This window comes from Salvelinus alpinus, chromosome 9 (assembly GCF_045679555.1).
Source record: "Salvelinus alpinus chromosome 9, SLU_Salpinus.1, whole genome shotgun sequence".
Lineage (NCBI taxonomy): Eukaryota > Metazoa > Chordata > Actinopteri > Salmoniformes > Salmonidae > Salvelinus > Salvelinus alpinus.
This window is the reverse complement of record NC_092094.1, coordinates 24,737,019-24,752,290: the sequence shown is the minus strand read 5'-3', so window position 1 is coordinate 24,752,290 and position 15,272 is coordinate 24,737,019. Positions and strand designations below refer to the sequence as shown.

At 42.7% G+C, this 15,272-nt stretch overlaps 1 protein-coding gene across 3 annotated transcripts; it reads left to right on the top strand.

Annotated features, from left to right (window-relative positions):
- Positions 1-7,496: 7,496 nt before the first annotated feature.
- On the top strand, positions 7,497-15,169 carry LOC139584540 (tripartite motif-containing protein 16-like). Of its 3 annotated transcripts, none has more exons than XM_071416532.1 (6): positions 7,497-8,123; positions 10,121-10,216; positions 10,522-10,743; positions 10,849-11,008; positions 11,102-11,161; positions 12,897-15,169. In XM_071416532.1, exons 1-6 carry the CDS (start codon positions 7,545-7,547, stop codon positions 13,430-13,432), a joined length of 1,653 nt encoding a protein of 550 aa, XP_071272633.1. In that variant the 5' UTR covers positions 7,497-7,544; the 3' UTR covers positions 13,433-15,169. The 3 variants fall into 3 exon arrangements, with proteins under 3 accessions (XP_071272633.1, XP_071272634.1, XP_071272632.1); XM_071416531.1 differs by having other exon boundaries at positions 7,498-8,123; positions 10,510-10,743; XM_071416533.1 differs by lacking the exon at positions 10,121-10,216 and having other exon boundaries at positions 10,510-10,743.
- Positions 15,170-15,272: the final 103 nt, after the last annotated feature.

Below are 15,272 nucleotides of genomic sequence, written 5' to 3'. Positions count from 1 at the left end.
AGGATCCTTCCCACTATATCAGGGGTACTCAACTCTTACCATACGAGGTCTGGCGCCTGCTGGTTTTCCTTTCTACCTGATAATTAATTGCACCCACCTGGTGTGAGAAACAATGAGAGAATGCAGTGGAACTGGCTTCAAGGTCCAGAGTTGAGTTTGAGGGCACTATATGATTGATACAGTGCATTTGGAAAGTATTCAGACCCCTTGACTTTTTTCACATTTTGTTACGTTAAAAGCCTTATTCTAAAATTGATTAAATACATTTGTTCCCTCATCAATCAACACACAATACCCCATAATGACAAGCAAAAACAGGTTTTTAGACATTTTTGCAAATGTATTAATAATAAAAAACAGAAATACCTTCTTTACCTAAGTATTCAGACCCTTTGCTATGAGACTCAAAATTGAGCTTAAGTGCATCCTATTTCCATTGACCATCCTTGAGATGTTTCTACAACTTGATTGGAGTCCACCTGTGGTAAATTCAGTTGATTGGACATTATTTGGAAAGACACACACATGTCTATAAAGCTCCATCAGTTGACAAAAACCAAGCAATGGCCTCCATCATTCTTAAATGGAAGAAGTTTGGAAACACCAAGACCCTTCCTAGAGTTGGCAGCCAGGCCAAATTGAGCAATCGGGGGAGAAGGGCCTTGGTCAGGGAGGTGACCAAGAACCCAAACTCTAGAGTTCCTTTGTGGAGATGGGAGAACCTTCCAGAAGGACAACCATCTCTGCAGCACTCCACCCATAAGGCCTTTATGGTAGAGTGGCCAGATGGAAGCCCCTCCTCAGTAAAAGGCACATGACAGCCCGCTTGGAGTTTGCCAAAAGTCAGCTAAACAAGATTCTCTGGTCTGATGAAACCAATATTGAACTCTTTGGCCTGAATGCCAAGCGTCACATCTGGAGGAAACCTGGCAACATCCCTACTGTGAAGCATGGTGGTGGCAGCATTATGCTGTGAGGATGTTTTTCAGAGACAGGGACTGGGAGACTAGTCAGGATCGAGGGAAAGATGATCAGAGCAAAGTACAGAGAGATCCTTGATGAAAACCTGCTCCAGAGCGCTCAGGACCTCAGACTGGGGCGAAGGTTCACCTTCCAACAGGACAACAAGCCTATGCACACAGCTAAGACAATGCAGGAGTGGCTTCGGGACAAGTCTCTGAATGTCCTTGAGTGGCCCAGCCAGAGCCCGGACTTGAACCTGATCGAACATCTCTGGAGAGACCTGAAAATAGCTGTGCAGCAACGCTCCCCACCCAACCTGACAGAGCTTGAGAGGATCTGCAGAGAAGAATGGGAGAAACACCCCAAATATAGGTGTGCCAAGCTTGTAGCGTCATACCCAAGAAGACTCGAGGCTGTAATCGCTGCCAAAGGTTCTTCAACAAGTACTGTGTAAAGGGTCTGAATACGTATGTAAATGTGATATTTCCGTTTTTTTTAAACGTGATATTGCTTTGTCATTATGGGTTATTGTGTGTATATTGATGAGGGGAAAAAAACATTTATTCCATTTTAGAATAAGGCTGTGGCGTAACAAAATGTGGATAAAGTCAAGGGGTCTGAATACTTTCTGAATGCACTGTATGTCAATTAAATTAAATGGGAAAACTGCACTTGTCCTCGTGAAAATTACAGTTGACTAAATATTCTACAGATGTAATGTCATCAATCAAATCAAACTTTATTTATATAGCACATTTCTTACAACAAATGCATTTCAAGGTGTTCAAAGTCATGCATTGAAAGGCATGTGGCACTTAACATCCTTCCTCTTGGCAGGTGACCAGGGGATTCTTTCTACCACATGCAAATGCTTTCGTGGAGCTCATAAGTGTAGCCATGCAGCGTATTTTGGCAGTTCACAATATCGACCGTACGGATGTGGAATGCATGTGGAGGAAGCCAGCCATGCCCAACCAGGTGCAGTCAGTGGAGGATATGTACCCGGCTGAAGACTACAACCCTCTTGTAACGGCAGCCTTCCCTCTCTTCACTAGAAGAGGGGGTAAAACAGGGATCAGACCAACACGCAGCGTAGCCAGTGCTCAACATGTTTAATACGAACGATAAACGTGAACACTTAACAAATACAAAATAATAAATGTGGCAAACCGATACAGTCCTAGCTGGTGCATAGAAAACACAAAGACAGGAAACAACCACCCACCAATCCCGAACACAAAACAAGCCACCTATATATGATTCCCAATCAGGGACAACGATTGACAGCTGCCTCTGATTGAGAACCATATTAGGCCGAACACAGAAACAGACAAACTAGACACACAACATAGAATGCCCACCCAGCTCACGTCCTGACCAACACTAAAACAAGCACAAACCACAAGAACTATGGTCAGAACGTGACACCTCTGTTCCTGGAGTCCACAGAGTAGGATTTTCAGTGGCTAAGGAACCGTCTCCGGGGCAGGTTCATTGGAATGGCATGGCATGTCTCCTTGAACCTGAGCCAGAACAATCACTACCCTCCCTGTCATCCGTGTCTGTACCAGGCATTAAAAAACAAAGGCACCTGGGGCACGCAGGCATCCTGGCTGGCATGCCGCTGTCGGTGGAGCACCAGGAGGCTATACGACAGGAAACAGTTGGACAGCGTACCAACCCCAACTGGCACACCATGAGGAGAGGGAGGTTGATGGCCAGCAATTATGGAGCAGTGGTTAGTGCCAAATGCTTTACACCGTCGCTGCTAAAAAGGGTCCTCAGATGACAGTTGTTGGATTGGGTGTTGTCTATAAAGTGGGGCACAGATAACGAAGAGGAGGGCATCAAGGAATTCAAAATGGCTACAGGGATGGATTTGCTTTGGTCAAAGGGTCTGGGATCCTTAGTGCCTCACCGGATAGTCTGGTGGGCACCACAGCAGTGGTGGAGGTCAACTGTCCCTATGGTGCAAGGGACCTTACCATTGAAGAGGCAGTGAGGTCGAAGGAGTTCTATATCAAGGAGAGAGGGTCTTACTGCCTCTGTGAAGACCATCCATACTGGCACCAAGTCCAAGGTCAGCTCCACATCACTGGAAGGGACACCTGCTTCTTCGTTGTGTGGACCACCAAGGACTCCATCACCATCCACATCCAGTGTGACGACCTCTGACAGACTCATATTGCTCATAGTTCATACAGACACACTAGGCTCCCATAATAAGTTATATTACATACAAGTTTTGCTCAAAGTAGCCAACTAAAGTAATGTAGTTAACTTTATCGTGGGCACAGTGGGAATGTATATCTGTGATGTTAGATACCTCAGATGTCTGAGTGCCTTTTGAATTTTGAATATCTGTGATGTTCAAATTACTTTAAAGGCCCTGTGTTTTACTTTCTGAAGGCCCCAGTCATCCCTGCCTGTACCTGACATTGCTGGAAAACAAGTGAACAATGAATAAAGATCATACACAAACAATAGGCTCCTAGAATAGCTTATATTACATTTAAGTTTTGCTCAAGTAGCCAACTAAAATAAAGTAGTTATGGTCTGAGGGATGATCTGAGGGTGGTATGAGGGATGCACTCCTGTTGGACAGGAAAACAAAGAGACATTTGGCCAGTGGTAGGTCTGTTTCAATACTGTATTACCATCTTTATCTGGACAGAACGCATTGTTTATCAAAACACAAACACACCTTGGACAATGTGACAAGTGGTCCCGCAACACCCAATCTTAAGTCATGAGAACCATACACAAACATAACAAACATACTGCGCAGATATATCTACAAATGTATTGTTGTATCACATTTGATGAGTTACTGACCTCTTCGTCCACCCAAGCCAAACATGGACAATTCCTAGCCCAACCGTCCGGCAGATGGCCATATTATTTACTTTACATAATTTGTCATCTGCGTCCAATGATGCGTATACACATCATTGTCTGCATCCAACTGGAATGTATGCATGCAGCCGGCTATCCTAGGTGGTCATGTCTAGATGGGATCCATCTTTTGTCAAATTTAATTCAAAAGTAAAAAACATATATTTTTGTTTGAATTTTAGCTAACCCTAACCCTTTTCTGAACCTTAACCTAATTATCCTAACCTGCTGCGTAAGTTGTCCTAAACCTAATACAAAAAGTAAATTCTTACAAAAGCTGGATCCCTTGACCATCCTGGTTGAAGATCAATCAATCAACTATCTTTATAAAGCCCCTTTTACATCAGCAGTTGTCACAAAGTGATTATACAGAAACCGAGCCTAAAACCTCAAAGAGCAAGCAATGCAGATCTAGTAGCATTGTGGCTAGGAACAACTCCCTAGAAAAGCAGGAACCTAGGAAGAACCCTAAAGAGGAATCAGGCTCTGAGGGGTGGCCAGTCCTCTTCTGGTGGTGCCGGGTGGAGAATATAAGAGTACATGAGACACAGGGGCATAAACGGCAGGTCTGGGAGAACGTAGCACGACAGGTCAGGGTTACATAGTCGCAGGCAGAACAGCAGAAACTTGATCAGCAACACAACAAGGTGGTAGGTAGCAAGTCCGTTGAACAGGTCAGGGTTCCATAGCCGCAGGCTAGTGACACTTTGTTCCGCCCACAACAGACTACTGTAACCTGATTGGCTGAACATTAGGAAGTAAATTGTGTTTTATTAAGACAGCATGCATATTTCCCCCTTTTTTTGTGGTGGCTCACCATTAAAGTTAGTTAAGGAGGAAACCGACACCCTTGCAGCCTGAATGAAGGATGTTTTAATTATGAGCCGGTCACCGGGGGACAGAAGTGTATAGCCAGCTGCATACATTTAAGTTGAACGCAGAGTTAGATTGAGGACTCATCATGGATATAACCTGTTTTAGCATGGACATTGCCAATGAGGGCATCCACCATTTAAAGTAGTCAACTGGGTGAGGATTCCTATGAGTTGGGAGCAATCAGCCAGTGAAGAAGAACAAATGTGACCACTTTAAAAATGCGCTGCCCATGATGTCACAGACGCTATAATGGCACAGACACAATGATTAGTATATACAGTACCAGTCAAAAGTTGACACACCTACTCATTCAAGGGTTTTTCTTTATTTTTACTATTTTCTACATTGTGGAATAATAGTGAAGACATCAAAACTATGAAATAACACATATGGAATCATGTATTAGCCATTTTAGATTTTAGATTCTTCAAGTAGCCACCCGTTGCCTTTATGAAAGCTTTGCACACTCTTGGCCTTCTCTCAACCAGCTTCACCTGGAATGCTTTCCCAACAGTCTTAAACGAATTCCCACATATGCTGAGCACTTGTTGGCTGATTTTCCTTCACTCTGCGGTCCAACTCATTCCAAACCATCTTAATTGGGTTGAGGTTGGGTGATTGTGGAGGACAGGTCATCTGATGCAGCACTCCATCACTGTCCTTCTTGGTCAAATAGCCCTTACACAGCCTGGAGGTATGTTGGGTCATTGTCCTGTTGAAAAACAGATGGGATGCCGTATCGCTGCAGAATGCTTTGGTAACCATGCTGGTTAAGTGTGCCTTGAATTCTAAATAAATCACTGACAGTGTCAACAGCAAAGCACTCCCACACCATCACACTTCCTCCTTCATTCTTCATGGTGGGAACCACACATGCAGAGATTATCCGTTCACCTGCTCTTCGTCTCATAAAGCCACGGCGGTTGGAACCAAAAATGTCTAATTTGGACTCATCAGACCAAAGGACAGATTTGCCACGGTCTAATGTCCATTGCTCGTGTTTCTGGGCCTAAGCAAGTCCCTTCCTCTTATTGGTGTCCTTTAGTAGTGGTTTCTTTGCAGCAATTCGCAATTCGACCATGAAGGCCTGAAGGCATGTGTGGTCTTTGCTAGGTAAAGCCCCGCCTTATCTCAGCTCACTGGTCACCATAGCAACACCCACCTGTAGCATGCGCTCCAGCAGGTATATTTCACTGGTCATCCCCAAAGCCAACACTTCCTTTGGCCGCCTTTCCTTCCAGTTCTCTGCTGCCAATGACTGGAACGAACTGCAAAAATCACTGAAGCTGGAGTCTTATATCTCCCTCTCTAACTTTAAGCATCAGCTGTCAGAGCAGTTTACCGATCACTGTACCTGTACACAGCCAATCTGTAAATAGCACACGCAACTACCTCATCCCCATATTGTTATTTATCCTCTTGCTCTTTTGCACCCCAGTATCTCTACTTGCACATCATCATCTGCACATCTATCACTCCAGTGTTAATGCTAAATTATAATTATTTCGCCTCTATGGCCTATTTATTGCCTTACCTCCCTACTCTTCTACATTTGCCCACACTGTACATAGATTTTTCTATTGTGTTATTGACTGTACGTTTGTTTATGTGTAACTCTGTGTTTGTTTTTGTCGCACTGCTTTGCTTTATCTTGGCCAGGTCGCAGTTGTAAATGAGAACTTGTTCTCAACTGGCCTACCTGGTTAAATAAAGGTGATTTAAAAAAAAATATTATTCACACAGTCTCTTCTGAACAATTGATGTTGAGATGTGTCTGTTACTTTAACTCTGTGAAGCATTTATTTGGGCTGCAATCTGAGGTGCAGTTAACTCTAATGAACTTATCCTCTGCAGCAGATGTAACTCTGGGTCTTCCTTTCCTGTGGCGGTCCTCATGAGAGCCAGTTTCATCATAGCGCTTGATGGTTTTTGCGATTTAAAGTAATGATGGACTGACATTTCTCTATGCCTTTTGAGCTGTTCTTGGCATAATATGGACTTTACAAAATAGGGCTGTCTTCTGTATACCACCCCTACCTTGTCACAACACAACTGATTGGCTCAAACGCATTAAGAAGGAAAGAAATATCCACAAATTAACTTTTAACAAGGCACACATGCTAATTGAAATGCATTCCAGGTGACTACCTCATGAAGCTGGTTGAGAGAATGCCAATAGAGTACAAAAATGTAATCAAGGCAAAGAGTGGCTATTTTGAAGAATCTCAAATATAAAATATATTTTGATTTGTTTAACACTTTTTTGGTTACTACATGATTCCATATGTGTTATTTCATAATATTTTCTACAATGTAGAAAATAGTAAAAAAGAAATAAAAACCCTGGAATGAGTAGGTGTGTCCAAACTTTTGACTGGTACTGCATATGGACGCAGATGATGACGTAAAATGAATAATAGCGCCATCTGCCGACCGGTTGGGCTAGACAATTCCACATAAGGAGTTTTCAAGAGACCAGAAACAGACTGCCACCTTTGCTCACTCGTCTCCTCAATAAAACATGAAACAAAAGCAAATTATTTATGGTCATACTCGTCATGTATTTATTTAAAACATATTTATGGAAATGCTACAGTTCTTTACCTGGAACTTTGAAATCTCTTTCTGTTAAAATGTTGAGTAATCTTTGTGTGACCTCTCATTATGGTCTTTATTCAGGACCAAATTCCCCTTCAGATTCTGAGCACACAAACAGCGCCATAAAGTTAGCCACTCCCACCTCTCAGTTCAAGGAAAACGAAAGTGATCTCAGATATCATTCTGCTCAAGCTGTGATTGTGTGCAACAAAATGGCAGAGGCCATTTTAAAAGACCCGTTCTTTTGTTCAATATGCTTGGATCTACTAACGGATCCAGTGACTATACATTGTGGACATAGCTACTGTATGGGTTGTATCAACGGCTGCTGGGATCAGGATGATCTGAAAGGAGTCTACAGCTGTCCCCAGTGCAGACATACCTTCACCCAAAGGCCTGTTCTGAACAGAAGCACTGTCTTGGTTGAAGTGGTGGAGAAACTGAAGAGGACAGGACCTCAAGCGTCTCCTGCTCACTGTTATGCTGGACCTGAAGATGTGGAGTGTGATGTCTGCACTGGGAGAAAACTCAAAGCTGTCAAGTACTGTCTGGTGTGTCTTGTCTCATACTGCGAGTCTCATCTCCAGCCTCATTATGACTCGCTTGCATTTAAGAAGCACACGCTGGTGAAAGCCTCCACACAACGACAGGAGAAGATCTGCCCTCATCATGACAAACTGCTGGAGGTTTACTGCTGTACTGATCAGCAGTGTATCTGTCTGCTGTGTGTGATGGATGAACATAAAGGCCATGATACGGTGTCAGTTGCAGCAGAACGGACTGACAAACAGGTATGGAATGTTCTCCTCTAGATACAAATCACTTTACAAATACTGTACTTTGAATATAACAGAGGGTGTAGAAATCATCAAATTAAAATCACCATAGAAATAGTCTGGCTTTTAGATAGATTTGAACAGTTAAGTGCCATTTAAGACCTGAAAAATATATGATGTCAGGGAATATTGAACACATTTTACAGTGCTCTCCTACAAGAGCTGAATTTAAACATTCATTAATTTGCTTTTAAGTTGACAACATTAAACTACTTATTCTGGCGACATGATGACCGATGCTTTACGTTGACGGGATGCTGATGTTGTAGTTTCAATGAGCAAGGCAGAGACAAAAAGCCTGATATGGACAGTGATGTTGCAGAGATGGCAGGAGCAGTGGAATAGAGATAATAATGGCAGGCATTTATTTCAAATACAGAGGTAAGTCGGGGAGGATGGCAGGAAGGGACAGAAGAGAGGAGGCTATTTTTACAAGATTAAGGGTGGGACACAGACGGTTGAATAAGACTTTAAATGTGATAGGAAAGCATCCAATAGGAAAGTGTGATTATTGCCAGGAAACAGAGACCGTGAAGCATGTATTGCTACAGTGTGGGCAGTATCAGAGGGAAAGAGAGAGGCTGAGATATAATATGAGGGAGAAGGGAATGCAGGAAATTAGTTTAAAGAGTATGTCGAGTAGAACGTCATTAGATAATAGTCCCAAATATTTTGTTATCTTTTTTAAGAGCAATGGGCCTGGTAGGTAGGATTTAGTTTCACCCTGTCTCTGGCCCACACTGAAGTACAGTAGGTGGTGGTAATGCACCATAACGTTGGTTGCCAACCGCCGATAAACCCCACCAAAGAAGAAAATAAGTAGCCTAACCGCAGGAGCTGTTGGCTAGAGCGCATGTGCCAAGACCAGAGTAGGCACATTTGCAATTTAGGGCAACAGATTTTTGTGACAAAATTATCGGTAGAGTTGAAAATGCGATGGAAACACGTTACACGTTACATTTTTATCCAGTACAGAAAATGTAAGCGGAAAATTACATTTTGTGTGCACTACGTCATCATGCACTTATTTTTCTCTCCAACATGTCAGTTTGGTAGAAACCCCTGGAGGGAAAATTGTAATTTTTTCTCTATGCAGATTTTTAGAATATTCGCAATAAAATCTGTCGACAATTGATTGGAAACCTAGCTATAAACCAGGTTTCCATCCAACCTTAATATGCGAGTAAAGTAGGCCCACATGTTGGATAAAACATTTAAAGACGGGCCTGATGGAAACAAATTTTTCCGGAATATTTTCCAAATGTCGACTAAACAAAATACGCTACACAAGATGGGATCGTTTGTGTCGGTAAAATTAATTATGCGAGACATGTGGGTGGAAACTCTTTTATGCGCAAATATTGATAAAATAACCATCATATCAAAGTAAACTTTGAGACACGCGATTACATGTTGTGTGGTCCCACTATGACTCGTTGGGAAAGCATGCAGTTTATTATGCTACATATGAAATCAGTTATGATGAATCTGGTGGAATGAAATAAGCTTAATGCTCTTTTCCAATAAATATCGAGGGTCTTATTCTGATGACATGATCATCGATGCTTGGCTGCCGTTTGAGAAATAAAAATGATCTCGCTATTTTGTCCGTAATAATAACATCATGTAAGTTATACATATATACGCAACATTTTATTGTGAGAAAATTTTAAGTAGAGTTGAAAATGCGATGGAAACCCATTTAAGTTGTATTTTTTATTCGGTTCATGGGAATTTAACCGCAAAATGTATTTTTGTGGACACTATGTCATCACGCACAGACTTTTATCTGCAACAAATACAGTTGATGGAAACACCCCGGGTGGGGAAATTAGCATATTGTTTTTATGCAGATTTTGTAAATATTCACATAAAAATGTGTCACCAATTGGATGGAAACCTAGCTACAATCACAAATTAAATTAGTGGAATATGATTTGTCATCTACACAGAAACAGTTGGGTAAAATACAGCAGCAATACCACCAGAGAATCCAGGAGATGGAGAAGGAGGTACAGGAGCTTAGGCAGGCTGTGAAAACACTCACGGTGAGTTTTGTCTATTTATTCAGCTACTTCCCATATCTAACCAATTTGTATGGAGAGTCCGGAAATCTTTTGGGGTCTAGCCTTTCAGCTTCTAGGTTTCTAGGGCACTTGGCAACTAACGAGTCAGTCAGGGCTCTCCTGACCCTGGAGTCGATCAGTAAGGAGCGCCTTAAGGAGCAGTGGGCCACATTCCAATCCCACTCAGACCCAGTTGGGAACAAGCTTTCTGGGTTCCTGATGAGAGGTGAGTGAGTGGCTGGTTGAAATATACCCTCTTTTCTCAACCTTAACAGCGCTCTGCACAGGTGACAGTGGATGAGACTGACAGGATCTTTATTGAGCTGATCCGCTCCATTGAGCGAAGGCGTTCTGAGGTGAAGGAGCTGATCAGAGCTCAGGAGAAGATTGCAGGGAGTCGGGTTCAGGGACTCCTGGACCGACTAGATCAGGAAGTCACTGAGATGAAGAGGAGAGATGCTGAGCTCAGGCAGCTCTCAAACACAGAGGATCACATCCATTTCCTTCAGGTGACATCATTGGCTTCGTACCTACACTGTACACATAGTTCCTAAGTTGCCATCTAAGTGAAACTGTCCCTAGACTAGTTATTTTCTTGTCTGTTTCCACTGTAGAGTTTCCAGTCACTCTCTGTCCCTCCTGGTTCTGAGGCCCTACCCAGCCCCACTTTCAATCCACACATTTCTTTTGAACGTGTGAAGAAATTGGTTTCTGGACTGAAAGTGCAACTGGATGGTATCTGCAAGGAGGAAATAGTCAAGATATCTGAAAATGGTAAGGCAAAGAGTAGACCATGTATTTATGAAGATCACACAAGAAATATCTGACTGAATAGTAGTGACATTTCGGACGTTTGTGTGTCCATAGTGATGAAAGTGCAAATTGTTCGACCTCTGGAGCCCAAGACCAGAGAGGAGTTCTTAGAATGTGAGTCACAGGATGTTTTCTCGTACTGCCCACATCATGAACACACATGAACCCCCCCCCCACACACACACAATATATATATATATACAGTGGGGAGAACAAGTATTTGATACACTGCCGATTTTGCAGGTTTTCCTACTTACAAAGCATGTAGAGGTCTGTCATTTTTATCATAGGTACACTTCAACTGTGAGAGACGGAATCTAAAACAAAAATCCAGAAAATCACATTGTAGGATTTTTAAGTAATTAATTTGCATTTTATTGCATGACATAAGTATTTGATCACCTACCAACCAGTAAGAATTCCGGCTCTCACAGACCTGTTAGTTTTTCTTTAAGAAGCCCTCCTGTTCTCCACTCATTACCTGTATTAACTGCACCTGTTTGAACTCGTTACCTGTATAAAAGACACCTGTCCACACACTCAATCAAACAGACTCCAACCTCTCCACAATGGCCAAGACCAGAGAGCTGTGTAAGGACATCAGGGATAAATTGTAGACCTGTACAAGGCTGGGATGGGATACAGGACAATAGCCAAGCAGCTTGGTGAGAAGGCAACAACTGTTGGCACAATTATTAGAAAATGGAAGAAGTTCAAGATGACGGTCAATCACCCTCGGTCTGGGGCTCCATGCAAGATCTCACCTCGTGGGGCATCAATGATCATGAGGAAGGTGAGGGATCAGCCCAGAACTACACGGCAGGACCTGGTCAATGACCTGAAGAGAGCTGGGACCACAGTCTCAAAGAAAACCATTAGTAACACACTACGCCGTCATGGATTAAAATCCTGCAGCGCACGCAAGGTCCCCCTGCTCAAGCCAGCGCATGTCCAGGCCCGTCTGAAGTTTGCCAATGACCATCTGGATGATCCAGAGGAGGAATGGGAGAAGGTCATGTGGTCTGATGAGACAAAAATAGAGCTTTTTGCTCTAAACTCCACTCGCCGTGTTTGGAGGAATAGAAGGATGAGTACAACCCCAAGAACACCATCCCAACCGTGAAGCATGGAGGTGGAAACATCATTCTTTGGGGATGCTTTTCTGCAAAGGGGACAGGACGACTGCACCGTATTGAGGGGAGGATGGATGGGGCCATGTATCGCGAGATCTTGACCAACAACCTCCTTCCCTCAGTAAGAGCATTGAAGATGGGTCGTGGCTGGGTCTTCCAGCATGACAACGACCCGAAACACACAGCCAGGGCAACTAAGGAGTGGCTCCGTAAGAAGCATCTCAAGGTCCTGGAGTGGCCTAGCCAGTCTCCAGACCTGAACCCAATAGAAAATCTTTGGAGGGAGCCGAAAGTCCGTATTGCCCAGCGACAGCCCCGAAACCTGAAGGATCTGGAGAAGGTCTGTATGGAGGAGTGGGCCAAAATCCCTGCTGCAGTGTGTGCAAACCTGGTCAAGAACTACAGGAAACGTATGATCTCTGTAATTGCAAACTAAGGTTTCTGTACCAAATATTCAGTTCTGCTTTTCTGATGTATCAAATACTTATGTCATGCAATAAAATGCAAATTAATTACTTAAAAATCATACAATGTGATTTTCTGGATTTTTGTTTTAGATTCCTTCTCTCACAGTTGAAGTGTACCTATGATAAAAATTACAGACCTCTACATGCTTTGTAAGTAGGAAAACCTGCAAAATTGTCAGTGTATCAAATACTTGTTCTCCCCACTGTATATATCTCTTTTTATCTTTTTCTTTTTGTCAATTCACTCAGATTCCTGCCAACTCACAGTGGATACTAACACAGCATGTGGAACACTGCATCTGTCTGAGAAGAACAGCAAGGTGACATGGAGTGAAGGGGAGACTCAAGCCTATCCTGATCATCCAGACAGATTTACCCACTATGACCAAGTGCTGTGTAGAGAGGGTTTATCTGGAAACTGCTACTGGGAGGCTGAGCTTCGAGGCTGGATTACTGTGGCAGTCTCATATGTTGCTCTTGTGAGGAAAGGAGAGGCTAATGAGTGTAGGTTTGGGGGTAATGATCAGTCTTGGAGTTTGGAATGCTCTCCCACCAGTTGTTCTTTCCTTCATGATAATGTTAAGACTAAAATACGATCCCATTGCACCTCCAGAGTAGGAGTGTACCTGGACTACAAGGCAGGAACTCTATCCTTTTACAGCATTTCTAAAAAAGTGACCCTCCTCCACAGAGTGAATAACACATTCACTGAACCCCTCTATCCTGGGTTTGGGGTTGGTTTGGAATCATCTGTGAGGATAATGCTTCCCATGCAGTCAACATGATTTTTCTGTGTTTTATATATATTTCCACACCATGAGGTTAGAATAATACTGTGAAATTGTGAACTGCATCTCAGTGCGAGGCGTCACTACAGACCCTGGTTCGTTTCTAGGCTGTATCACAACCGGCCGTGATTAGGAGTCCCATAGGGCGGCTCACAATTAGCCCAGCGTCATCCGGGTTAGGGTTTGGCCAGGGTAGGCTGTCATTGTAAATAAGAATTTGTTCTTAACTGACTTGCCTAGTTAATAAAAGGTTAAATAAAAAATTTGTATAAGAGTTGTTTGAAAAGACCTGACATTTCAGCCTGTTTTGGAGGAATGGAGATTTGGCCTGCCTGGTGTCATCATCAGCTCTTACACTAAAAGGGCATCATCATAATTTTCACAGTATTATTCCAACCTCATAGTATGGAAATATAAACACTGAGTGCACAAAACATTAGGAACATCTTCCTATTATTGAGTTGCACCCACCTTTGCCCTCAGAACAGCCTCAATTCATGGGGCATTGACTCGAAGCATTCCACAGGGATGCTGGCCCATGTTGATTCCAATTCTTCCCACAGTTGTGTCAAGTTGGCTGGATGTCCTTTGGGTGGTGGACCATTCTTTATACACACAGGAAACTGTTGAGCGTGAAAAACCCAGCAGTGTTTTTTAAAATTAATTTCAGTCTGGTATGAGAACGGTAGCCCCTAACTGCAAAAGCAGGGTGTTTGCGGAAAGCTTAGGTATGACTTACTACCATATATGGGCATACATATTTATAAGGGCAGGCTGAGCCGATGACCTCGTTTCAAGATGGCTGCTAACTACATTCCGGTTAGCGTTGTGAAGCATAAACAAAATTAACACAGAATACGTTGATACACACCAAAAGCTGGGACTCCACAGCTCATGAGGATATCTTATTTGTCTCCCTGTGACCTACTGTTATTGATCACCAGCCCCGAGAATCAAAATGTTTATTTTACACAACGTTTTTACCAAACATCTTACAAAGTAAACTCAATTTGGTCTGTGTTTACGCTATAGCGACATGGGGAAGGGAGTGGGGGGGTGTATCAAATGAATGCTTAGGTTGGTAGGAACAAAGCCTATTGCCAATGTTATCTGATGTATTACTTAATGTCAACATCGAATGTCCACTGAGTGACTATCTTTGCGCATCAAAAATATGATGTTGCCTGCTTACGTACTGTAGGCATCCATATCCCCCTGTATGTCCCCCGACACCACCACAATGTTTGAGAGAGGTTGGTGTTGTAGAAATGTTGTTTTTTATAGTGAACAATAACTTTTTGGCACATCCAGTGTGCAAAAAACAATTACCACATTTGGACACTTTGGAGAAGTTGAAAGGACACTTGAATGTACCCTGGATACACCAGAACACCACAATGTTTGAGTGAGGTTGATATGGTGGAAAATGTGTTTTTTTTACTGAACAAATAGCATTTAGGGATTGCAATTATGTAATAGCACTGGAATTATCTAATTTACAGATATATGCCACTTTGAAGAGGTTTAGGGACACTTGAAAACATCCCGTGACCACACCTGACCACTTACTAAAACGTCTGCCCATTTCTAGTTGTTAGGTCTATTAATCCCATTTTTTTCTCATATTGTTCACATGTTGTGAAAGCCATCTGTGTTTCCAGCTCTAGTCATCAATAATTCACCTATGGCTTGTCAATAAAAGGTGACTTTCAAAATAAAAAACAAAAAAGGCTATTTTGTGTGTGCTTGATCTTGTGTATTCTGAACTATGTAACTCCTATCTTTCCTCAATCTCCCAGATGTCTTCTTTCCAAATATACCAAGTGTTTGCATGTCA